This window comes from Toxotes jaculatrix, chromosome 14 (genome assembly GCF_017976425.1).
Source record: "Toxotes jaculatrix isolate fToxJac2 chromosome 14, fToxJac2.pri, whole genome shotgun sequence".
In the NCBI taxonomy this organism is placed as follows: Eukaryota; Metazoa; Chordata; class Actinopteri; family Toxotidae; genus Toxotes; species Toxotes jaculatrix.
In genome coordinates this window covers 24717501-24744756 of record NC_054407.1, presented here as the reverse complement: position 1 = coordinate 24744756, position 27256 = coordinate 24717501, and the positions used below count along the sequence as shown (strand labels likewise).

At 46.1% G+C, this 27256-nt stretch overlaps 1 protein-coding gene across 2 annotated transcripts in view; it reads left to right on the top strand.

Moving 5' to 3' along the window:
* The first annotated feature begins 10638 nt into the window (after positions 1 to 10638).
* tmeff1a (transmembrane protein with EGF-like and two follistatin-like domains 1a) overlaps positions 10639 to 27256 on the top strand; it is a 53672-nt gene continuing 37054 nt past the window's right edge. The window contains exons 1-2 of one of the 2 annotated variants that reach the window (XM_041055816.1): positions 10639 to 11304; positions 11344 to 11579. In XM_041055816.1, coding sequence (XP_040911750.1) covers positions 11429 to 11579 — 151 coding nt within the window. In that variant the 5' untranslated portion in view covers positions 10639 to 11304; positions 11344 to 11428. Of the gene's footprint in view, positions 11308 to 11343; positions 11580 to 27256 lie in introns of both variants that reach the window. The other variant, XM_041055815.1, reaches the window with a different exon arrangement.

The window sequence follows — 27256 nt, the reverse complement described above, 5'->3', positions numbered from 1 at the left end:
ATACAGACGATTGCGTTGACAGTCATTTTTCCAGAGGGGAAGGTTTTACTGTGTGTCTGAGAGTTTCATCAACTTTCTTTTTAAGGCCTTTAATATGATGGATGTGATGAAATTTTTATGACAGGATATGATGAAACTGTATTTTGTGCTGCAGATGTCTCTTTAACATCTTCTTCTCAGCAGGAGAAACGTCAAACGCTCTCAGCCTCACCTCCGTTGCGGCGTCTAATCTGGCAGCTGAGTGTGTCTGTTTGTGTTTCGCTGCTCTCGTTAGCTACATCGCTGCTAAATGTGAATATTATACCTCATGACAGACTCACCACTTTCACTGTGATCAAAGAGACGAGAAACAGGATTTTTGCTGACCCACAGCTGATAAATGTATTTATGGACACTGGTTCAATCAATGACTCTGTGGTTTCTCACTCAGCTGCTCTGCCTTTCAACATCTCAGCTTTAAAAGCTAAAAAGATTCTTTCTCAAGCAAACAAATGCAGATTTTGTTTCCAAACAAAATCAGTTAGTGGTTGTTGGTTTTTTTTTTTTTTTTAAGAATTAGCTGTTCACTATATTTTATTTGTGAAAAGGCAACTTAACCCTTTGTGTCAAATAAGGTTCACATCATGTGCAAACATGAAAGCAAACAATCAAAGCAGAAAAAATGTTGTACATGAGATGTTTGTTGTCTGAGTGGGATAAACTGTTTGGAGGAGGGGGACAGTGAAAATAATTCGCTTATAGGACGGAGATTTAACTAAGCAGATTCAAAAGAAATCCACCTTCTGTCATTTATCTCAGCCTTCTCTGTCTCAGGGGGCCTCAGCTCTTAAGATAAGTGCAACATCTCATTTCCTGTTTCTGCAGTTCCTGTCCATCTTTCCATGCAGGGCTCGTCTCAGCCTGTTTTGAAGTCCTGGCCACAACCTGTTTATTTACATTTAACCAGAACCACTATCTTTGCTGACAAAAGCAAACAGAGAAGCACCTTAACCAAAGAGCTTTTGTTGCCTAAACCACAGACAGGACTCTGGGAGCAAACCCCAGTCTCTCCCCACCTTCCACCTCCTTCCACACCTCCCTCAGTCTGAGCTCTGAGGAAACGCTGCTGCAAAACAAACTCAAACATCACAGATGTGACTTTTATTCCTGCAGCAAAGTGCAACTGACAAACTCTTAACAATGAAGACACTTTATGTGGTGTGTAGAAATAAGCTAAAATTGTTTGACATAAACAAAAAAAAGAAAAAGCTGTTACATCATCATACATGATCTGCAGGGACCATCATGATGGCACCGCCTTCCGTTTTCAGATTTCCTGGGTTTTATTCCTGCCTGGTCTCCAGTTTCTCCACCTGTGAGATGTCTTCCCTGAATCGGCCTGCGAGTGTCTGCATCCTGGTCCTTTCCCTGTGTTCCTGGCCTCTACCACAACAGACAGAGTCATAGCTGACCAAACTCAGCTCAGAAAACGGCTGGTTTTAACACACACCGACAGTCAGGCCTGCCACACAGGGCTGTTGTTTCACTCTGACCCCGTGGACTCTGCCACCTCCCGCAGGTGAGTCGTTGACAGACTGACAGCCTGACAGACTCATCACATGCTGCTGGATCACTTACTCATAATTCAGATATTCAGTGGTGTTTCCTGTGCCAGCTGTATGAGCTTACACCAGCAATATTTATTCAGAGTCATTCTGCATGTGAGACAACACAATGGCTTTTAGCTGAAACTGTCCACCCACACGGGATTTTTTAAAAACACGTTTTTCCTGCTCCCAGTATGAAAGTGAGTCTGACACTCAAACCATGATTCACCAGTGATTCAGAAGCACGTGGTGAAACAGTGGCTCATTCCTGCGCTGTTTCATTCCAAACTGTTGAAGCAAAAGTCTTTAAGCTCTGTATGAGACTTTTTATAAGACTGATTTTTGTTGTTTACAGTTCAGTGAGGATGTCCGAATGTGATGCGCTCCCTACGTTTACTCTGACACCATAAGCATCTATCAGCAGGGGCGGCTGGTTTACAGTGGGCGGTAGGCCCCGCCCTCCTTTACCCACACGAAAAACATAAGAATTCATTTTGCCGTTCTGAATATCATTGTCCAATCAGCAGCCTGTGCATATCATTGTCCAATCAGCAGTCTGTACACATCATTGTCCAATCAGCAGCCTGTACAGATTGAAAATCGCCCCAGACGCTCTCATAGACATCACAGACTTACGTTAAGTCTATGAGAGGGCGTGCCCCAACGTGCTTTCGTCATACGCACGAAGTCACGAGCGCATACGCATCGCGTTCAGGTTCAAGATCAACACGGCTAGCATTGCAAGTCAACGGAGCAACTCCATCCTGTTTTGGGGGGAATTAGCATTCTGTCGTCGGAGCAATCAAGATAAATTGGCTATCGAAGACTTAGGACCACCCAGAACAAATTTAAATACCGAGCAGGAAAACCTACAGCTGCGGATTTTCACGGAGCCGGTACGAGCGGAAAACGTGGCTAGCAGGATGCTAAGTAGCTAACGCACAGCACAGTCACCGCCTGGACAACCACGGGTGTCACCGACACTCACCATCTCTCGGTGAAAACATGAAACATCGAAGATGCATACGGACAGCTGCCTGAAACTTTGGTGTTTTGAGTTAACAGCGCCACACTGATGGATGAGAGCTACGTGATAGCTGTGTGTCGTCACTACGATCAGGTGAGCACCGGCCGCCATATTCTAGGCCGCCATATTCTAGGCCGCCATATTCTAGGCCGCCATATTGGCTGTGTCAGACTCCGTGGCGTGTTTGAGTTAGTGTTGGGAGGCAAGAGAAAGCGAGGTGTCTGAGGAGCGTTTAGAAACGGCCTGTGATTGTTCTCTCTAAATGTTGAATTGTAAATAGTTGTATTGATTGCACATTGCCAGCTGAATATCACTGTATATACTGAATGTGCTCTGTGACGATTTGATTTTAGTATCATTTGATTTTAAATATGGCATCATTCTCTGAAGTGTGTTGCCGTGGTTACTGCTATGACTGTGTATAGAGTAAATAGTAGGTTATGCCAACATTGATTTCATTCATTGAAACAACTGCTGCACCTTAAATAAAGTGTTGTCAGATGAAGACAGTGGGATTGTTGGGATTAATTGTAAAGCAGGAGATGACAGTGTATCTGTCAGTGGCCACAGTGAAAGTGTTTAGTCATAGATAAATAATAATTAACTGTACTCAAGAAATTAACTATGAGTTTGATGTAGCTATACAAAAATATTGTACAGTGTGCCTGATGCCATCTAGCTAGTGGTTGAACAGGAAAAGTGACCAGGAAAACCACATGAGATGCAGTGTAAGCCGCCACTGTCTATAAGTAAGAATTTAAAACTCAGTCACTCTAAAAGTCAGTGGTGCATCTTCCACTGTAGGTGGGAGAGATATGCCCTCCCCACACACTTTTCCAGTTTCAGTGTAAAACCTCTGTAAACGGTGTCCTGTGACGGCGCCGCTGCCAAAATCTTTTCTCTTCTTCTTCCAAACCAAACCACACAAACTGGAGGGAAGAGGAACAGAGCTGGAAACGTCTTCATGATAAGCACTTTCACTCAGGGATGTTTTCTTGGATGGAGGATTTTCACTCTGTGGTGCTGATACTTCATCTCAAAGCATCAGAGTTTGTCTGCAGGTTTCCAGACCTTTAAAGTGACGGAGCTGTGACCTGCCACGAGCTCATGCCGGCGTTGTTTTGTCTATGCCATCGCTGCTTTTGGATGAACCTCTTCAGTTATTCTCAGAGTCCTCAGCGTCACAGTGATGGATGCTCTGACAGCTCTGTGCTAAATTCATCTTCATTATCTGTGTACACTCTGACAGGAGCACCACAGCCGGGGGGGAGGGGGGGGGGGGGTGCGCTTGTTGTTCTGCTCCGACATTTTTCAAATTGAACTTTTAATGTGTGCTTTTATGCACTAAACACTGCCAACGTGACGAGCGGCGAATATAAATCAAACATTTAAACACCATCCTCTGCGTTGCTGCATCGTCAGCTTGTTTTCTCATTTGAACTGAACTGATGATGAAATGATAGATGACAGTGTTTTTCGTCTGGTGCTTTCATCTCAAGAAATCGATGCACAGTTTCTGAGCAGAGACGCAGCTTTGACCCGACTCGACTCTCGAAGTCAGAGTCGACTCTGCTCCGGTTTCTGTCTGGTTTTGTCTTCTAACATACAAACGGAGACGGCGGTCACACAGCGACGTCCTTGAGCAGCCGATGATCAGTGACACAGCAGCTGTCAATATCATTTAGTCTGACGATGGAACAGATTCCCATCAACCTCCCCGCTCACATCAGACACCGGCATAAACGAACTGACAGCATGATGCGAGTCAGTGTTTTCTCAGTGTAAGTTCAATCAGGGCGTGTCTCTGTCTCAATGAGACGCTTCCATACCTTATTTGGGTCTTAAAGCCCTTTTCCACTGCAGGAACCTGCTGTTAACGTGTGTAAACACCTGTAATGTGTTTGATTAGCTGAAATGATTGTGTTTGTGTTGGAGCACCCACTGGTGGCTCAGTCCACACCATTCCTCACCTGCCTTAGTTCTTAGGTCATTTTTTTAAATTCCTTTTCTGATGCAGTGGAGACTGATCGTTGCTGGGCTCTGGTGTAAGATCCATCCACAGCCAACGCTCTCGGAGGAGCTTTTCTAGCTGCAGGGACCTGATTGTGTCAGGAGTCGACACATGTAGACTCATGGCTGAAAGACACTGGAAGGACAACAGAAGTGTCTCTATGAGCTCCGTAAAATATCTGAGTGGGCATTTTTCATCCCACTGTGACTCAGTTTTTATTTTAATATAATTCACTGAACTTTATTTATCCCTGAAGGCCAATTAGAGACAGTTCAGCTGTATGTTTTCATGAATTCTTATCACCGAGCTGCAGTGCTCAGTGTTTTCTGAGCCTCTGATGCAGCTCTCCAACCATGTTATTACCAGGCTATATCTATTTCTCTGATCCATGATTACTGCGTGGGTGACTTGCTCCTTATAGGTCGAGACTGAATTGACTTCATAACATGTTGGTGGGGGTCAAATCAATACGAGTTGCTTTGTAAGCTTGCTCTCTGATCCGTGGCACGGCTAAATCAATTGTCACCATGAGGAGGATTCAGAGGGAGCCGGTGGGAGGAGGGGGGTGTAGGGTGGGTGAGGGGTGATGTAACAGTCCAAAACAACTGGATGGCGCTGCGGTGAGGAGGGTCTTATTGATAAAGCTGTATTGAAGGAGTTAATCTTAAGGTCTCAAACGGGTCCACTTCGTTATTTGATCAACTGGCTGATTGAACCAAAAACCTGGATGATGATCAATGAAGTGAAGAGGCAAGTACCGCACACCCACAGTGAGGCAGCGCAGGGGATGATGGGAAACGGTCTGAACGGGGTTTGTGTCAGAAAAAAAGTCTTCAGGGTCACAGACGAAAGAGAAGGAAAACAAAGAGTAATGGATCATAACCCAGAAACTAAATTTAGTCAGTCACCTATAACCTATAACCCACGTGGTTAGACATGACTGTGGACGGACACACAGACCAACACAAACAGTGTGGATGTATGAGTGCATGACAAAGATCACAGCAGCCTGAGTGAATGTTTTTGAAATGATGATTGAGTTCAGGAGGCAGCACCTGACCTCACCTGTGCTTTCAGTAACAGGTGCTCCTAAACATTGGCTGGGAAATCTGAATGAAGGCAGGTTCACAGCTTTTCTTCTTCTGTGACAGTAATCAGGCCCGTTTCAGTCTGAATGTGACAGAGAAGCTTCATTTGTTCATCATCACATCCTAAAGCTATGAATGATCGTCCTGTAGTGAACGGCCCCTGTGACTCATCTTGATTTAATTATTGAAATGAGATTCATTGACTGCTGTGATCGGACAGGTTGTATGGAAATGGAAATCTTCTTTAGAATGGATTCATGCTCTCAGCTTTAACACGGCGGCTCGGTGACAGGAGGAGGAAAAAGTCATTTCCTGTTCAAGCTCAGATGTGAGTGAAAGGAGAACGAGGCTGGTGCGAATGAATCCGGCCCGAAGTTGAATCATCTGTTTGAAAATCCGTGCTCGGTTTGGTCTGATGTTCTGATGGAACCGTGAGTGATGTCAGGTTCTTATTCACTGGTTCCCAGCGAACGATGAACGAGTGATTTGTGTGTCATTTTCATTTTAAAGCAGTGTTTGTGGTGTTTTGGCCTGTGGCTCTTCCTCCTCTCACGTTGGTCCGGGCTTCAGACGTCCACGTTTCCTCAGGATTCAGTGTAATAACTGATGATCCTCTGACTTTTCCTCTAGCGCCATCATCAGGTCAGAACCTGATGTTTTCTTTTGCATTTAAATGTGTTATCTGCTCTTCCTGCTTTATCTAATCTATTAATATTTTTGCTTTTTTAATACTTAATATCTTTTTCTTAAATACGCTTCACCTACAGTGATGAAAAACATTCACAGCTTCCACTGACGAGAGTCCAGCAAGAGCAGCTGCTTCTCAGCATGTTCTACCCACAAGACGTGTTTCAGTGTCTTTGTTCTTCATGTTGAAGGTAAAATCTGAACCTGCAGAGTAACCAGTAACCACAGGCAGCGGACAAACAGGAGGAAAAACTACAGGTGGAAGTACAGTTGGTAGTGGAACACTGAAACATGGCTGAAGCACTGGACATGAGAACAAATGAACTCTGGTTCTCCACAAGCCTCATAACTCACCCTCACTTTGTCTAATGCCTCGTTCTGAAAATGACCGTCTCAACTGCCGCGTAAAACCTGATTTATTATGTGTCATTCACACACTTTTATCACTATGAACTTTTATGAACATTCTCAGTTTATAACCTTTATATAGTGTCTTTCAGCACAGGACGGGATTGGCTTATTAAAATGTTATTGCAGTCATTAATTATGTAAAATCAGCCCCCACTGCACAGGAAGATGACTCCACAGTCACTCTGCTCCGCTGCAGCTCTGCAGGCAGAGGTGTCCTGTTACGATGCTCTGCAGCTACACAGGGAATCAAACCCTCAACCCTGACAGTAGCAAGGACAAATTAAAGACACACATACAAGGTACCACTAGACAAACAGACTGGGACATGTTTGATTTTTAGTTTTAAGAGAACAAATGGGGAACATTTAGGTGGTTAAAGACCAATCAGTCTCCTCCTAAATGAATCATGTCACAGAAATAGACACAAAGAGAAAGACTGAGGACATGACCTGTGTGTCCTCAGTGGGACTTTGAGCTGCATCACTTGTCTCCAGGAGAACCTCAGACTGATCACTGAGGACTCCCAGATTAAATGGCTCATTAAGACTTTTACCCAGCAGTTGATGGGATGTGTGCTGATTAGCGATGGGTTAAACTGCCCCCCCCCCCCCCCGGCTCGCCCTGCAGAATGGTTTGGATTAACCCCACCAGCCCCCCCTCAATCAGCAGCAGAGGGGGCGACCCTCCTCTTGAAGAGCTCGTACTACAGATGGCGGAGGAAATTAGAGTCTGCACGCCACAATCAGGATCAGAGCTAAAACCCGGACACCGCCGTGTTTCCCTCAGGTGGAGGTTTCTGATCAGGGACGACTCTGCTTTTTGGAAACGTTAAGTCTGACCTTATTTGATTTCACTCTACATGATAATACCTCAGTAAATCTTTGAGTCTTTGCTGCAGGATTTGTTGTAGCATTTCTAATTTTTCCTAGAGTCACAGACCTGAGTGCTTGTTTCCTGCTCTGAAATGATCTCACGATGAGACATCCTCGCAGTGGAGCCGCTGTGAGACGACAGACTCCCGGTGTCTGCCAATCCACAACAAACGCAGTAAGCCAATTAGAGATAACTATCATGGAACTTAATCGAATTAGTATTGCTGATTTGCCATCCCTCTCTTTCCATTAAGGCCCTGCAATCCACTCGACATCCCCTCTCTCCTCCCCTCCTCCCCTCCTCTCCTCCTCCCCTCCTCCCATTTACACTGTGTTGCCGCAGGCAGGCAGCCCACCAACAAAGCCCACTTGTCTTAATGTAGGAAGGAGACAAAAGAAAATTCAAAGCCTGTGTTTGTGTCTCGCCCTTAAAATCATGTTTGTGAATGTGTAGGAATATCTGAGAGTGAATGTCATGTGTGCACACGCCTGAGGACCTGACACTGTTTGGACTGTGTGAAACTCTGGATCGTGCTGATCCAGTGTGTGCGGGAATGTTGGACCAGGGCCAGCGGACATCTTTACATGCAGACACCAGATGATATATATAATGATATATACACTTGGCCCTTTTCATTTCCTCAACCTAACCACCCAACAAGCCTTCATGACTCACTTGCAGTGATCAAAATGCAAAGCTTCTCCACTGGGCCAACAGATCTGTGTTCTCCAGGAGAAACCAGTTTACAGCAGAGAGCCTACAAACACACTGGCTCACTCTGGTTGTGTTTAAGGTCACATCACGCTTCAAACAAACTTGTGTTGTTGTGTTGTGTTGTTTGACCACGCCTGCGGTGTGTCCACACTGGGTCTTGTGGTGAAAGGCCTGGCTGCATCCCACTGCAGCCCTGACCTGTGTCCAACAGCTCTGTGTTTCTGTGCGTCTTTGTAGTCTCCACACAATGAACCCTACAAATGTGGACGACACAGCGTCTCTCCTGGAAGACATTCACGCTTCAATTCATCAAGTTTGAGAAATATCCTGCACAAGTAATGAAAACAAATCTAAAAAAGAAGACAGGGCTAAGCTAACAGACAGTTTGATAACTTCCTAATACTTTCCCACAGTTATTTGTGAAGAATTATGAGGAAATTATTCACCCACCCGTCAAACGACCCGTTACTGAATCGGTTAGAGGCCCAGGCAGTGCCGGGTACCTCTGTGCTGTAGGATTGTTGTGGGATTGAACATATGGTGGGAGGAATAATCTGACAGAAACTGCCGGACGACCGCCGAGCTTCAGTTTAAAACCTGAACAGGACCAAAGCTGAAGAAGCTTAGTGAGAAATTAAGACAAAACCTTCTGAGCAGATCAGAGACCGTCCCACAAACAGGAGTCTCAAACGCTGAACTCACCGAGTGTGTCAGTCACCCGCTTTAAAAAGTGGCAGTTAAGAGTTTGAATGTTGAAATATTCGCTCAGTTTGTTGATTCTGTACATGAGATTTCAACAAAACGTAAAAAAAAGTCAATGATGAGAAATGAAACAGAAGATTCTGGAAACCACACAGCAACTCGACAAATCTTTCACATGTTAATGTCCTTTCATTTCTCTTGGTTTCTTTCAGAGAGACTTCAGGATGCTGAAAAGTCGGAGCGTCGAAGCCAGGGAATCCAACCTGTTCACCACTCTGCGTTCACCCACCGAGCAGCTGAGCTCCAGTGCCTTGCTCAGAGGTATCTCAGTCATTAGAGTGAGGGTCAGTCATTAATTTCCCAGCCTCTGTGTGGGATTTCAAAGTGCCAGGCTTTTGCCAACCAGTCTGCGTCTCTGATCTTTGGCTCAGTGTCAGTGTGAAGTGAAATAAATCAGGGAGGACTTCTTTATTTCTGCTGTGGTCTCTCCTTCCACACCTTCTGGAAGGTCTTTAACCTCGTCCCAGAAGCTAATCAGCAGTGTTGTGAGTGATTTAGAACAGGCTTGCTCCACTCTGCCGTCTGGCAGGCGGTGATAGCGCCCGGGAGAGCTGTTAGAGCCGCCGGCGTGGAACCAACCATGTCCAACAGCACCACAGAGGACTGGACGCCATCTCTGCTGCTGCTGCTGCAGCGTGTGAGGAAAAATCTCACATCTGAGATGGAGAGACGACAAAGTAACGGCAGCTGGGTGGAAGGAGGTGTGCCAAATTAGTCCACTCGTCCGTCTTGGTCCGGTGCCAGTGGAGCCCAAAATGGAACAGTGAGCCAATCTGAGCTGTGTAAATATTAATCCAGTCAACATTTAATGAGTCGTGTTGGGTCCTGTTCAAACAACCAGCTCAGGTATGGCTCCACACGAGGATCCAGCGGTGAGGAAATCCTCTGTTTGAATTCTGGGACCATCGACGGAAACAGAAACTCTGTTTTCACATTCAGGTCTTTACCCACCAGTCGAGTGACCCGGCCTGAAACCTCAGACACTCTGCAGACGTCTGTGTTAGAGCTGCTCCTGATCACTGCAGACCAGCGGCTCAAGTCAGATTGGTCCATGTTATACTTTGTTATTATAATTGGTTGGATATGGTCTCGTGTGTGTGTGTGTGTGTGTGTGTGTCAGTGTTTGTGATGGATCCAGCAGACCAGCTCTGACCACGTCACATTCCCCCAGTACAAAACCAGTAAACGCTGACTGTCGGTGCAGGAGGTGGAAACAGGTCTTTCACTTCTTTCTCTAATTCTTCTCTGAAGTAAAACTGATTAAACATCTGTCTCTGTGACTTGGACTCAGCATCAGTTACTGCGTCGCTGCTCTTTTCAGCTCGGCTGCTTGTTAATTAAATTTTAAAAACAGTCCCATTCACTGGTGTGAATTGGTGCTTCTGTTTACTGGTGACACTGAACCTGAGCTCAGCTCCGGTAAATAAAAACGATTATTTGTGGATGAAGGATGTGTGCGGACCTGTGGAGTCCCGGTTTCTAACCCTGAGTGCAGGCTGCGTGGACCATATGTCACTGCAGAGTCCTGACACTGTGTCTGGCTCAGTATTTAAACCCACTTCACTGACTGTGGCCTTTCTGCATTCTGCGGGTTGTGTTTGTGTTTGAGGTGTGCGTGCGTGCGTGCGTGCGCGCGTGCGTCAGGGGCGTGGAGGTGGAGGGGTGTGTTGCATCCTCTCACGTGACCAGCCTGTCTGTCCTCTCCTCCTCAGTCCGGATCTCTTTGTTGTGGTTGCAGCTGCTGCTCTCTTTACGCACCGCGTCTCCGCTCCGCCGGAGCCTCGACCGCTTTATTACCGCGCGGAAACGCTGCCGGAGCGCCGTGCTCATCGCTCTTCCTGGGGACCGGGACGTGGCGGGTCGTTACGTGCGCGACATCCGACGGATATCAGCTCAGATCTGCCTAAAAAGACGCGGGGCTTCGGTGCGGAGGAAGGACGGATGGCGAGGATGCTGCCGCTGCCTCCTCTGCCTCTACCCTGGACAAACCGGACCGCCTCCGAGGTTTCTTGAACGCGGAATCAGGCGCGGAGCTCGCTGCACATTCCTCCATCTTCAGCACAGAGCTCTCTCTGCTCTCCTCTCTCCAGGCTTCGCTGCCCTCCTTTCAGCGGGACACGGCGTGGGGCAGACTGGGTGTTTTCCGTTGCGTCTCCGCCTGCTTTCCCGGGATTACGCTAAATTGTTTGCTCGCCTTTTCACCTGAACCGAGAACCGAGCGATCCGTCTGTCGGTGTCTGCAGGTCGGATCATTACCACCACCACCATCATGGTGTCAGGCCCTGGGAGGTGTCCCGGCGGGGTGGTCCGGTACCTGGTGTCCGCCTGTCTGCTGTCTCTGCTGCTCTACCTGCCGGAGGCTCGGGCGTCCTACTACCCTCAGAGCGGAGAGTGCAAAGGCAAAGGGAAGGACTGCACAGGTAAGGAAGCCACTGCCGCCGCCGCCGCCGCCGCCGCCGCTGCGTGGCTGTGCGTGCTCTGCCGTGGGTGTGCGCACCGTGCACCTGCGATCATAACCACGTTCGTATGGAAGAGCTGTGGCTCTGCAGGAGAAACCAGGTGAAGTGTGAGTTTACAGCGACCTTTGCACCGCGGGCGGTTTCTGTAGAGGAGCTCTGTGCTGCCACATGTCTGCTGTCGGTGTTTGTGTTCCGTCCGTAGTTTCCTGTGAGAGATCAGAAATCACGGTAATATTCCTGCACGCTGGTGAAAAATCAACGTTCGGGCTGTAACATGAGTATCGGAGGAGGTGTTTAACTCAGTGTTACAGCTGGACTGGGCTGTGTGTTATCCTCAGTGTGTTCATGTTATGGATCGTTGGAGGTTGTATGGTGACATGATATTGACAGATTTCACTGTATTAATTTATCACTGACAGTTTGGATAATCCACTTATTTACTCGGTAAAAATACTAAACGAGTGGTGCTAAATGGAAGTGTCAGTTTCCACAATGAGAGAATTTGTTTGTCAGAAAACAGTTTGAACAAACTCAGCGTGACAACAACGTGTTAATGTCCTACCTGGTCGAGTGGAGCTGAATTTAACTGCTTTACATGTACATGTATATTCAGTAGGTAGTTTGATGTATAACAGAGCTGTGAGATTAATGTAGTGGAGTAAAAAAGTGTGAATACACAGCAGACCAACAGGAAGACAACAACAATAAAAACAAACAAACAATAAATTCAAATAATTAATAAAACATTTGATTTTATCTGCATTTCACATTTTACATAAAGGAAACAGGCACAAATCAACATTAATAAAAAGCTTAGATTAATACATGAGAGCTAGAACAGTGTTGCTATGCTAACAGCCACACCTGTCAGTATATCCTGACAGGGATAATAGTCTGTGCTGTTTGCAATCATGTTTGTATTCTGCTGCATTAATATATAATATTCATAAATTCATTATAGAGCTGGGCTGTTGTCTTTAGAGCTCTCATTAAATATTTACCAGGAAAAAACAGCAGCCGTGTAAATGAGTGTTAGCTGTCACTCTGGAGTGTGTGGAGTAACCTGCCTCAGCCATGTTTTATTAATGAAGCAGTGAATTGACTTTTGTGCTGCTGCTCGCGGTGTTTGCTCTGACAAACGGAGCGTTTCCACCTCAGATGAGCGCGCTGCCGTCCTGATCCCTGCTCCCGCACCGAGGCCCAAACCACACACCTTCATGTTGAGCACGCAGCGGCCACTCACTGCACAACAATAGCCGTGTTGCTCTGTGCTGAGTCCTCGTACCAGATAATTGGCTGCGCTGCTTTCAGAGCCGCGGCTCGTCAGAAAACCGAAGAAAGGAGGGCTTTTACAGTCGCAGGAGAAAACGGGACCAAATGGCTTGTGGCACTTTGTTGGAAGCAGCCGGCTGCTGTGTTCAGAGTCTGAAGGGAAAATACAGCCCTGGAGAAACATCAAGCATTTATAGCAAACCATTATTCACTGCTATTATGACTGCACTGTAAAACACAGTGTGTGGAGAGTATGGTTACGGCATTTCTGAAGTCAGCTATGAAGCCTGGAGTTTAGGTTCACCTCTTACTGCCATCTTTTTTTTTCCTTTAGCCAAAACACACAAATCTGGGCAAAGAACATGAGGAGCAGCACACACACAAATCCCAAATGTCCAGTCTGTCTCTCACCACTGTCTGTCTTCCGTCCTCTGTCTGTGGCTCTCAGCTCTGAGCCCATTGTCGCTGAAGATGCAAATCTTTAAAAACACCTCACAAATATATAGTTTCGTTTTTAGAAGAGGCTCAGACATTTTTACAGCTGCTCAGTGTAGTTTTTATCAAACAGGAGGAAACTTTGTCAGGGACTATTTTTCAGCGGCGGATTGATCCACATTTGGTGCGGTAGTGAGTATCTGGGGCAGCAGGACTGTGTGGGACTCAGTCACAGTAAACTACAGTGTGTGTTCATGGTGTAAGGAATAAGATGTATGATGCACACAGTGCTTGTTAGTGGGACACAGAGCTTCAGTGATTAGTTGATTAATCAGTCAAACAATCAGGATGGCACACTGTATACTTTTGGATTCTGTACTGTTGCTCAGACATGACGACACATTTGAAGATGGCACCTCGGGCTGTGGGAAATGATAACAGCATCTTTTAAAACAAAATGATTAATCAGAACAATAATCTGCAGATGAATGTGACTGTCGGTTGCAGCGCAGGTAGGATGATCGCTGCTTTGACTTACTGCTCATGGGATTTGTTGACAAAAAGAAATGTGGAACAGAGAAGCTGGAGGTTTTCAGATTCGCACACAGTAAATCTTCACTCTCGTTCTGAAGGTTTGTGGGTTCAGTTTCCAAGCAGACGGTTTGTCATCTTTTATTTTGCCAAAATGAATCGAGGGAGTGTTGGAGATGTTTCTGCAGCCCAGACATCCTCAGTCAGGTTTTAGTGCGAGACCAGGACGGCGTGGTCCTCAGAGCAGGTCTCTCTGTCCGAGTTGAAAACGTTAGCATGTTGACAGCTGCTTCACGATCGCACCGGCGGCCCAACGTGGACAAACAGTTATCGGTGAACTGTCCTGCTGCGCAGCGTTTGGACAGGAGGCGTCTTCAGGTGGAAACAGTCGGTTATTGACGATCTGTCCGACTCTCGTGTCAGTCGTCTGCGAAGCACCGTGAGAACGAATGAGACCAGAGTATGAATCAGACTCAGCTGTTCTCCATGTTTGTCTTCCTGTCAGCTGGTTCCCGCCACAGCTCTGTCCTCCACATGTTTATAGCATGTCATTTTGTGGTGTACAGAGCTTTTGATTTGGGATGTATGTTTTTCTGGAGGCACATATGTTCCACAAGTCAGATGATCCCACCTCGGACAGTAAACAACGTTTGTGATTCTAGTGAAGTTTATTAACTGTGTCACGGTGTGAAGCTTTTCCTCTGCTGAAGGTGGAGCCTGCTCTGGTGGACAGCAGCAGCCTGTGTTGAACTGGATTAATGTTGAAGTGGCCGGGGACGTTCAGTTTACTCTGATTCAGATTTTTAATTTAACCTTTATTCAACCGGGTAAAATCCCTCTGAGGTTAGTGGACATAGAAATCTCTGTGGTTGTCCACTTTCAGCCAATCAGAGCTCACAGACTGGTCACATGACTGATAATAAAGTTGTTTATTGGACAGAATAAGAAGAAGAGACTGGATGACACTTTAAAACAGCCACAGCTTCACAGTGATGCTCCGCTCTGCAGTTACACACCTTCAGTTTCTGTAATGAATGAATGAACCCGGGCAGGTGCAGTGTGTGCAGATATAAACAAAACTTTTCCAGTGCGAGTTTAAACCAGTTCTTGAAGCACAAGATGAAATGACAGCAGAGAGAGTTTCTAATTAAAAACAGTCGGCTGTTTTCACAGAACAGGAAGCAGCTACTCAGGAGCAGCTTTTATTTGTTCCAGTCTGAAGTGTCTTCACTCAGTCGAGCAGCTTCACTCGAGCTTCACCTGAGCTGAGTCAGATTATATTCCAGAGCAGTCGGGGGGCGGAGCTCGCTCGCACTCGCCAGGTGAAATGAAATCCCACTGCATTGTTTTGTCCTCTGAGAGGCTTTTAATCGCTCGCCTCCTGGGATGATTCAGAATCTGGACATCTTTCAGCCTCGGCGGACAGAGGACGCTCATGATGTCCTCATCATGACGTCCTCATCATGACGTCCGGTGGAGGGAAACTCACGTACATAACAAATACTCCTCAACAAGTGTGATTAAAATTTCAGCAGGAGCTCTGACATTGACTGAGCTGCAGATGAATATTGATGTTCTGTCGACGCTGTTTACAAGTTACACTCATTTAGCGGGAGCTCTCATCCAGAGCAGCTGATGATGAGAACAACATCAGCTCCTCAGTAATCCTCCCGTGGTGCTGGAGGGATGGTGGAGAATAGTGAGGAGCAGGTAGAGAGCTGAGATGTGGAGGGGGGTTCTGGGTAACGGCGTCGCTGCGGGGCGTAGAGCCCTTTGGCATGAAAACTGTTGTTCAGCTTGTCTGGGATTCAGAGGTGGGATCTCGACAGCGGCCGTCGGGCTGCAGGTACATGAATGAGCGGATTCTGTTGTTTCTATAATCAGTTTGTTTCCCAATTTCTGTCAAGTGTCTAATGGACTAACAGACAAATCACTGCTGCTTCAGATCAGCTGAATTTGGGCGAAGCTGTTTGTGTTTGGATGCGTTTTATTCCTCATGATGGAGCAGAAACAGATGATAAACGACAACATGCTCCGTCTGCTTTCTGTCTGCTCATGGAAAAAATCTGTTTACTCAAACTGCAGCAGAAACAAAATAAAAAAAAAAAAAAAATCTTTTTGCTTCTTTTGAAAAACTTTTGCTTACTTACTGACGCAGTTTCAGAAAACAGACAAGTTGCTCTAAAAATTTGAGTACAGCTTATTTTCAGCCTCCCAGGGCTGATTATCATACAGTGTCAGTTATAAATATATTTATCTCTTTATTTGGTTTCTTTTTGTTCCTGGTATTGATTCTTCACGGTGTTTGATGGGTTTGATTTTCTTTGAAACCATTAGAAGCAACTGGAGAATGAATTTCCAGCATGAAGATGACTCGCTCATACGGACGCCTGTGTGAAGGAGTTCAGCAGACAAACAGCATCCGGGATAACTGCTAGCAAAGAGCACGGCTTAGTTCTAATGCTTTTCCACCTGTTTTAAAAAGAAGAGAGGAAACGAATTGTTTGTTTATGGCTCTCATCGTGTAGTTTTCGTATTTCTGCCTTGTATCCACAGACCAGACCTGTCGGTTTACTTTTTAATATCTGCAACAACAAACACTTTCTCCATTTCCTTTATAATTAACGCCAAACTGCTCAGACCTTTCTTGGAAATGTAAATTTTTAGGGAATTATGAGGAAAGTTTTCTGTGATGAGGGGGATTTCTGCTCTCAGATCGTTCGGGCTCCGTCTGTCGCTGTATTTCCTGGCACAGAATCTGCTCTGTGGCTTTGTAAAGAGAAACAGAAACAGAGGTGTTTCTTTAGCCGGGTTTGTTTTTCCTGCAGTTGGAAGAAGTGAAAGACGTAACCTCCCCCTGTGGCGGCTCTTCACTCCTGCGTCTCAGTCGAGGACGTTTCGTCTCGTCCCCGGAGGCTCGGAGATGTCAGAACTCTACTCTCTGTTTGTTATCATCACCTGCTCAGACTCTCCATCACTTACATGACTGACAGGAGCCTGCAATCAGAATGCAGGTTTCCAGTCCTGTGAGACATGGCAGCATTGATCTGGAAAACAGACACTTTTCAGAAGGTCTGGAGACGCCTGTCGAGTTAGATTCATAACTTCAAGGTTTTAAAAAACAGACGTCTGAGTTACGTAATGAAGTCTGGAGGGAAATATGGAGCACGTTAGCAGGTTTAGTTTGTTTTAGACGGCTGCCAGTGCACACGCGTGGATCGTTAGCTGTAGTCTAATCAGTGCTGGGCCTCGGAAGCTGCTGGAGCCGCAGGTTAATGGACACGACCACGTGAACGTGTTTCCAGTCATCTGAGTCAACATGTCGGCTTCACATGTTATACAGACCTTCATGGTTCCCAGACGATGAATCCCACAGACCGGTTGGATTTCCTTTAAATTTAGTTCAGACATTCATGTTCCCCTCAGGATGAACTGTAATAACTTTGGTGATCTGCATTTAAATTTGTCCTGTACTTTGGTTTGGGATCAAACACCAAAATTGTGCTTGCTAAACATCAGCATATGAGCGCGTTAGCATTTAGCTCAAAGCGTTGCTGTGTGAAAGCACAGCCTCACAGAGCTGCTGCAGGGCTACAGACAGAGGAAGGTTCATTTCAGCACCAAGTCACTGTTCAGAAGAGAGACGGATGAATTTTGCAGTCGTTGCCTCGTTGGTATTAGTTTAAACAAACCTCCTTTGGTTCTACGACTCGAATTTAATGTTCAAGGTTAATAAAACACCATGAGGTCAAATTGCTCTGAGAAACACTGACCGGCTGCTCATTTTGAGTCAGAGCATCCTAAGCATGAAACGCCAGGACGGAGTGTGCATGACGGATTATATTTTTGAAGGCCAGACTGGATCGACTCGTGGTGGGTTTCACACTGACGGTGGTTTCACTTTCTCTCCAGCTGAGATGGAATTATCCTCCGATCGGTTTTGCCGGCTGAGTTTAGGGCAAACCAATTATCTGCAGAGCTACAGGGGGACAGACGCTTTTAATTGTCCTTCATGAGGCAATAAAAGTTGTTTGTCAACTGGATGTGGACTTTCTAAATGTGCCGTGGTTCTTAGGTTTTAATTAAGCCCGGAGGATAAAACGTGTTGTAAAACGAAGGTGCTCTGTGGGTGAAACCACAGCTGTCTGTCAGGAGCCAGCCTGTGGATGGCAAACTGTTGTTGCTGTTGTTGTTGTTGTTGTTGTTTTTCTGAGGGTTCTCATGTAATTCTCATGTACAGAAAATGATGACTTTTATTTTGTGGTTTGTCGAAAATGAAAAAGGGAAGAATTGTGTAGTTATCATGAGCTGTGGTTGGCTGCCTCTTCGCTCTGTGTCCTACAGCGCTGGACAGAAAAGCCTTTTCACTGTGGAATACTTGGTCTTCATCAGGGCTGCTGCTGTGGTGACGAGAAGAAAAATCCCTTTGAAGCGTCGTGTTGTGAGAGAAAGTTGATGTGATTTGTGCTGGAAACCCGTGAACACCCAAAACCACAGAGCTGCTTCTCATGGATCTCTGAAGCCAGCGGTGATCACACAAACACAAAGCGCGGGCGCTGCAGCGACGCACAGAAAGGCGATCCTGCCGCTCCGCAGGTGTGTTGTAGCCTGCAGGCCCTCAGGTGCACACAGAGCCCGCACCCCGTTGTTCTCCAGCTCCCCTCCGTCGCCCCGCCCCGCCCGCTCTCAGCCGCCACGAAACACTGATGTTTGCACTTCAAACGGGGGCTGATCTCATTCAGCCGCAGCCTCGGATCAGGTTCACTCCTGAAATGTAAATCTTAACACCTTCCGACCGACGTTTGGAGCAGCGGGCGTTTGATTGATCCGCCTCTTTGATCTCGCTCTCGTTAGTTCAGATCGTTTTCAGGGTGACTCTGCTGAAGGAACGTGACACCTCACTTCCTGTGGGGGAGTTTTTTAACTCTGCTCTCCGCACTGCCACCTCCCCAAGCGCGAGATCAAGGGTCAGAGGTCAGGTCAGCTATGGAACAGCAGCGCAGAGGTGGATGAGGTTGGAGTGTGTGTGTGTGTGCGTGTGTGTGTGCGTGTTAGTGGCAGCCCGGATGGATTCCCTGACTCACCTGGACCTGTTGTTTTGGTTGTTTCTTCTGTAAACATTGATCTAATGCAGGCAGGTGCATCGTTGCTTCAGCTCCTGGTGTCGAGAACAAACCTGAATTCTCGTGCCCCGTGTTCACAGCTTCCCCTCGACTCTGTGAGCGTTTGCACCATCTCTAAGTTCGCCTTGCGCCGTGTGCTGTGGATGAACGGCATCTGTCGCCACGTTTACTGTGATGTAGGAGCAGCTAGTAAAAAAAAAACCCGGAGCATCTGAAAGCTGAGCGGTTTTCTGAGGGTTATGAGCAAGGAGCAGATATGCTGCAGATATGTAAATGTGGAAGTAATAACTGTAATTAGCATCACATTAAGTGAAGCAGCATCAAAAACAGCCATGCAGAGCTGGAGACCTCCAACATGGCCCCCGGAGGGTGTGTTGCATCATCTGAAAGCCTCTGCAGACGCCACATGGACGCCGTCTTCTCAGGGCTGATTATCTGTGCAGGTTGGCTGATGCACTGATGCCTCGGTCCTCGCAGCCCACGCACATACGAGGTGAAACGAAGGACAACGCAGACAGTCCACATCCTGACAGTGTCTTTTACACTGTGCCTCAGACTCTGTCCTCCATTCACACAGCACGTCTTTAGGCGTCCAACCAATGGAACAATCAAGATTTGGCGGGCGCCTCCTCCCCCTCACTGCGAAAGTGAAAATGATTTCTGTGACACTGGCTTAATGTGTGGGCCGTCAATTATGCGAGGTAATACTGCATGCGTCGATTGCTGTGTAGATTAGGCGTGAATGGCAGCTTTATGAAGGCAGTGAAATTGCGGAGGCCTCATTTGTCAGATTTAGAGCGACTCGGCCTCCGCGCCGCCGCCGCCGCGCTCTTTCCCCGACACCGTTTCTCCCTGTGAAATGCAGGTCTGATTAAAGAAACAGGGCTCATCAAAATGCTAAATACAAGGATGGCGATTTAGTTTTCCCGTCAGGATGGATTGAACGGCAGCGTGTTTCCAAGCTCCACGGAGCCACTTTATATCTGGAGTGCAGTGACAGCACGGCCATGTGTCTTGGTGGCACTGAGGCAGACAAATAACCAGTCAACACAGGGCAGAGCGATACACAGTGCGGTGACAAGCCCATAATGCACACAAGGACTGAACTGCAGGGACTCAAATGTGACTAAATCTAATATATAGTTTTATCAGAAGTCTGAGTCAGATGCCAGACACCACGCTGGTGTTTATACCTTACACTAACCTAAATATGATCAAATTCTCTGTTAGATTTTTGCTGAATTTGCAGCTGAATCTGTTTTATTGACATTTTCAAACGAGATATTAAAAATCAGTTTGATTCCAAATCTGACTCATTTAAATCCATTTGACATGTGACCGAGCTAAACGTGCGTCTGCCAGCACGAGTCTGACGCGGGGCAAAGGTCACATCTCGCTGCTGATTTCCTGCTGAAGCATGAGGAGTGGAAGTGTTTGGTTTCGCTCTGAGAGGGAGCATGTGGAGGAGGAGATGATGTTTTATCATCCGACCGGCTGATCTGCTGCTCTGTTTACTCTCAGACCTCCGAATCCCCGGAGGACGTTTTCAGCTCTGAATGTATTTACTGCAGAAAGCAGCTGTGTCTGTTGTATTCACATTAGGTGTTCTTCGTGTGTGGGATTCTCTCTGTTTGCCTTTGCTGGCGGATATTTATTCTGATGGCAGCTTCTCCGACTTTAAACTTTGGAAGACGAGAGCAGTGATTTCTGCTTTATTTGACCTGGCAGAGGAACAGTGTTGATTGAGCTTCCACTGGGTTCATTAGTCCAGTTAGTTCAGCTGGTGTCAGTGGACGGGACTGACCTCCCTCTGCGGTTCATCCAGACTTCAAACAGCCTGAACCAGCTCCTGAATGCTGCTGTAAAGTGTAATATAAATACTTGTGATGGTTATGAGCAGAAATACAGTAGATATCAATCAGAAATCCTGCCAATGAAAAGTGATGCTTTAATCTTATAAAATCAGTATTTATGTAAAGCAGTTGCTGCGTCTTGCCTGATGGCAGAACGTCTAAAGTCAGTTCAAAGGAACCAAAGTCCCTCATCTCATTAAAAAATAATGAGATTCAACTCAGAAGATGGGATTTTATAGGGATTTGAAAGGATTCGGGTTTGATAAGTGGATCTGATGCTGGATTTGGATTCTGTAAAATGCTGTTGAACCCCAGCTCTACCTCAGGCATCGACCACACCTGCTCACTCTTAGTGCGGACAGTTGGTTAAGGTCTTTACAGCTGCTTGATGAAGTTAAGCCCAGTATTCCCAGTCTTTTAGCTCTGTTTTTGGTCTCTACCAGTTCCTGAGGAAACATCTGGCTCTTCAGCATCCAGATGTTCTGAAAAGCCGCAGAGCTGTATATATATATAAAAATATTGATCACAGCATCTTTCAGTGTGAAAACCACAGTCTCTGAGGATTCATTCATTCATATTCTCTGCTCGCGTCGATGCCACATCTCTTATTTAAAGCTCGGCATTGTGGTAAACGCCATGGTAACAGGAGACGCCTGGCGCCTCACCAGCCTCCATTTTCACCATGTTGTGTCTGCATTAGCAGAAGTCGTCGTCTTTGTTTTTCAGCCTCTCAGTCTCACAAATCCATGAGCACACATCCCGATAGCCACATTCTGCCTCCGTTAGCCACGCTGCCTCCTCTGCTGCTGAGCACTTTTCCTTTTTTGTAAAGCCTCTTCTCCCTGATCAGGCTGTGTGAAGGGCTTTCTGTTTCCTAAAGACAAAGCTCCAGACCGTCTGAGAACGAGCTGGACGTGGACCTGTCCTTTGCTGCCAGTTTACGGCGGATGATTAAGACCTCCTGTTAATGTCGGCTGACTCTGAAAATCGAAAAGCTGTGTTCAAGCTGAGACATCAACTGTATGAGAAAACCTTATCTCTTAATAAGTGATAACAGAAAATGAAAACGCAGTTATCTCTCTAAGAGAACAGACATGTTGGTGCTCATTATCTGTTTAGTCAGATATTCCTGATATTAATTCATGACTTAAATGGGGATAAATTAATGGATTATTCTGTATATTCTGTGGTATTTTGGGAGGGTTTCGTGTATTTTTAAGTTTGTTTTTTTTTTCTAAAGAAAATCCCATAAAAGTCAAACGACATTAAAGTAACATCTGAATTAGTTTCAAAGGGATTTAAGTTTTAATTAAGGTTCCCATTAAAGGGGGGTGGGCTTAAAAAAAACTCAATCAAAGGAAATCTAAACTCAAAATTCCTTAGGATTTTATAATCTATTAATTAATCTTTTTAGTGTTTCATTAACAGTTCATGAGAAAGCAGCTGTGCCTGCCATTGGTCAGTTTTCATTAATTGTTCATTCAGGCCCAGATTCAGTGGTGACTTTAGAACAGAAGAACCCTAATAATAATGGATCCATTAATTTTCCTGTTAGAACCCATGAAAAACACAACTATCAGCTGAGGTCACAGTACAGGTTTGGCTTTAATGTTATTTGGTCAATTTACCTTGGTTTTCATCTTTGTCTTGTCTTTAAAACCTCTGAAAACAAAATACCCAAAACGCCTCATTATTACCAGAGTCCCTGAACTAATCCATTCATTTTCCATTTTTTCAAATCCACGAAAAAACTCCTGCTGCAAATACAAGGGTGGCTCTGATATTAGTTCCTCAATTTTCATGTTTTTTTCCCATAAATCCAGTGAAACTATGCTGAAATCCAATGAGAAATTCCCTAATATATCATAATCAATTAATGAAACCATTAAATTTCCCATTAAAAACCTTTGTACCTTCTAAGAGCATTGATTTTTAATTAAGGGTAAAACTCAGGGGTGGTTTTAACTTTGGTGATTCAATTATTCGAGGTTTTTCCTGCTTAAAATCCCTTAAACCTTCTAGAGAACCAACTAAAATACCTTTTTATATATTATAATCCATTAATTAAAGCACTCATTCTGCCTCCTTTTAAATCCATGACTAAGATATTTTTTATTCCTTACAGTCTTCTCTGGCTAAGGTCACTCCCACTTGCTTCTGCATAGAACATTTTTTCTCAAACTGGTTGAAGTTGGCACCATTTTTCCAGCCTGAATCGTCCAGACGTTCGGCGTAAACAGTAAACTTTTCTTTTTCTTAATGAACATGTACTGTGACTGTAAACAAACTGTGTGTGTGAGCTGAAGGCCTCCTGCAGTTTGCCCTGAAGACTGAGCTCTGTCTTCATGTCCTGCCTCTCCTGTTATTAGCTGGAGAATAAAGAGCAGCTTCTTGCTGATGGTGATGAATTCTGTGTGATAGAATAACCCACGGAGGCCGATTCATACATTTATTTATTCTGCAGGAATTGATTGAGCCAATATTTTCATGCCAGAGGTGTTTCATAATTCAGAGCTGCTGCGTTTTAATTCTGCGGCCGTCATACATCATCCTCACGGTGGATTGTTGGTATGCGTGTCTGCTGCTCTCTGGCCTTCTTTCTTTCTCCTCAGCCTTTGTCGCTGGGAGCCTCAGGAGCTCATATTCTCTGCAGGGTTTGTTGTGAAGCCATTAGCCACTGCAGCGCTCGGGGTTAGCTTCCCCTCCCATTGATCGCAGACGGACAAAGAGCCTCGAGCTCGAGCCGGGGTCAGCTCCTGTGCATCTCTTACCCCACAGCGGCGTCTGAAAGCTCCTGTTACCTCAGAGTCAGGAGCTGCAGAGGGAGAGAGGGGGAGGGAGGCATTTCACAGCCCACAACACACACACACAGCTCTGGATCTCTTTGTGCTCCAATTAAAATGCATCAAGTGCAAATCACCTGCTGGTTTACTGTTTGAGCTCGGGGACCGGGGTCTGGTGTCCTCCGCTGTGCCCAGAATTGGAATGGGACCTGATTAGTCTCGCATCGCCGACTCTTCGGGCAAATCCATTCAATGCTGCAACAAGGCAGGAGGGGGGAGGAGGGGGCAGGAGGGGGGAGGGGGGAGGAGGGCGAGGAGGGGGAGGACGACTCAAAGAAAAAGTACCTCACATATAAATGTGTCAGCGTGTTGGCTCAGAGTCTGGGATTCGGATGATTAAGACGAGCGGCTCTGATGAAGGGTGAAAGCTGCGTTTTGACGGCCGTTCATAGCGTTGCACTTGTTTTGAAGGTCACACCAGTGTCCCAGTGTCTTTTCCTTCCAGGTTGCTGTTGGTTTCCACTGAATTCACTGCACTGAGAAAATCCGATCCTCTGACCTCTGACCTAGGTTCTTTTCCTCCAGACGTCCGTATGATATAGTTTAACATTGGGGATATTGAGGCACATTGTCAGTCTCATAGTGCTGCACTCGGTCGTTCACATGTAAAGTGACAGAAAAAGCTGATTAACAAATGAGAAAGAAAGTTCAGTCTCAGCTCCACGCAGGCGGTTCAGTGTTGGGCGCAGCCGTCTGATGGCGGTTCGGTGTTGGGCGCAGCCGTCTGATGGCGGTTCGGTGTTGGGCGCAGCCGTCTGATGGCGGTTCGGTGTTGGGCGCAGCGTTTCGAGGCGTACTCACACAGCGCTCACACTGAACTCCTCGGCTTTATGAGAAACTGGCTTCTGTCTTCCACATCGTGTCCGACACGCACACGCATCATCTCCCTCTCCTTCCTTCTCAGGCAGACTCCACCACAGACAATGCAAATGAATAGATGGAGAGTTAATGACTGGATGTAAATACACTGAAGAGCTATTGCTGTAAAAAGTCTTTCTGTAAATAGCATAAAAAAACAGGGTTTGTCAAACAGCAGTCTGAGGGCTTTAACGTGGGGCTTTCAGCTCTGAACGTTTTAGGCCTCTCCGTTTTCCCTCTGGTTGTGTACAGATCTGGTCAGTCTGTGATCTGCCTGCAGTAAATCTGTTTTGTTTTTGTGGTGAAGTGCTGCTTTTACTGTGGAAAGCTCTTCAGAGAGTCTGCACACGGAGCCAAACAGAGACTGAGAGGGGCTTTTGTCCTCCTCGAGGCGTTTCTCACAGACTGTTTACGGCCTCTCTGCATGTTGGGACTGTTTATGAGCCTCGTGGACGCCGCTGTCAGGACGCCACGAGCTCACTACCAACCCGAAATCTGTCACAACCTCCCACTGCTCCTGAGGTGCCTGAAATACAAAGACCAAACAAAGAGAGTCATTCAGCTTCCCGACAGGAACAATACGTCCAGAAACCTTAATTATAAAACTGATGCGTTTTATTTAACGCAGCCGTCGCGAAGTCAAAGACACCTGACAGCTGAGAGGGTCGTCTCGCTGTTGTGGATCGTTTCACATTTGCATTTTCAATTTCCAGCTCTCAGGTTGTTTTTATTCTCAGATTTTTCCCTTTTAACCATCTGTCAGACTCTGTCTTTCCTTCTGCCTCGTTCTCAGCTGTAAGCCTTTAACCTCGTCCTCTCTTAACCTGAGCAATCACATAAATCTCACCGTCGGCGTGCTAACAGCGCAGCGGAGACGGAAAATTTCTCACCCTGATATCGATGCTAAAGCAGCGTCACATGACCCGTTGTGTGACATCGCTGTGTCTCCTCCGGAAGACAAAAGAGAGATTTAGCTCTCAGATGCTGGAGACTGAAACTCTCCCGCTGTGGTCAGTGCGCTGCTGAAAGAATAAAACCTCAGTGAAGAAGCTGAGTTTCTGTGATAAACGAGGCGCAAGACGCAAACCACAAACAGACGAAAATCCAGTGAAAGCAGCCGAGACTTCAGAGAGTTCGCGAAGAGCCGAGAATCGCTGGTACATCTGACATTTTCAGTGTCATCAGTCAGAGGCAGAGAGGAAAAGCTTTTCATTTAACAGACAGCGCCTTTCAAACCACACGCACAGATAAACAGTTTGGAGCAATGTGCTGGAAATACCAGCTGTTTGCTCGTGGAAGTTCTCCATTTTAAATCCACACAGGTCAAACTTCTTTCTTTCTGAGAATCAGATTGATGTCGTACTTAAACTCAGAGATGGAGACAGGTCGGCGTTAGCATAGCTTAGCATAAACAGCTAGCTGACCAGCTGCTCTGCGTCTAAGCCATGTCTAACTCATACTGTGGACCAGGAGTCAGGATGTCTCCGGCCATCCTGCTTTAATGTGTGTGATGGGAGTCATTCCCAGCTTTATGGAAGTGCAACATAAATCACTGGAGTAAATGTTTTCAGTTGCATCTCCTCACATTTACTTTGAGAGTAAGTGTGTTTCCATCATTTCGATGTCTGTTTAGCTGTGTGTGTATCTGACTTTCGGATGTTTGTGTTTTCCCTCTGCAGAAACACACAGTGTCGCTCGTGTGGTTTCCTCTCTAACATGCAGTACGCAGCCGTCAGTAAACATGTCGTCTGTTTCCAGTCCAGATTTTTTCTTCTCTCTCTCCTTTTTGATTCACATCTGATTCACATCTGTCCTCCTGCTTCACTTCATGCTCAAAAGTGCATTTTCATTTCCAGTCTTATTAACGAGGCCAGATCTGCCTGTTGTCTGGATGTGATTTGGAGGATCAGATCTTCTGCGTGTCAGTGCAGGTGGAAATGAGTGAAATCAGTGATTCATGGTACATCAGCTCTGCAGACTGAAGAGGAAAATGTAAAACGCAGTCGGCTGCAGATCAGAAAGTAAAATATTTCCATGCTGAAGTTGTTTTTTTTTTTTTTCATAGTTGAACAGTGACAGAAGGTTTTTGTGATTACAGATAAAAATGGAAGTGGTTTGAGGGCGAAGTGGCTCTTTACAACAAAAGGAAGCAGCAAAACGACTCCTCCCCAGCAGAAGAAGCCACAGTATAACAACACACACCGACACACTGTAAGCTGCTCTCACTGCAGTGTTAATTCACCAGCCGTCATCGTATTGAGACAAATTATACTGTACGAAGTTATGGGGCTATAATTATGCAAATTACACGGCGGTTTGTGGGGGTGGAGGGAGTTGAAGAGGCTGACACACGAGTTGATTCACAGCCGGCAGCGAGGTGACGAAGACGAAGACGAGGGTGATGGTGATGACGGTGAAGCAGGTTGCTGGTTTCTCAGCCTCCGAGTCCTGGATGTAGCTGGGTGTAGTTCGATGTAGCTGGATGTAGCTGGGTGTAGTTCGATGTAGCTGGATGTAGTTCGATGTAGCTGGATGTAGCTGGGTGTAGTTCGATGTAGCTGGATGTAGCTGGGTGTAGTTCGATGTAGCTGGATGTAGTTCGATGTAGCTGGATGTAGCTGGGTGTAGTTCGATGTAGCTGGATGTAGCTGGGTGTAGTTCGATGTAGCTGGATGTAGTTCGATGTAGCTGGATGTAGCTGGGTGTAGTTCGATGTAGCTGGA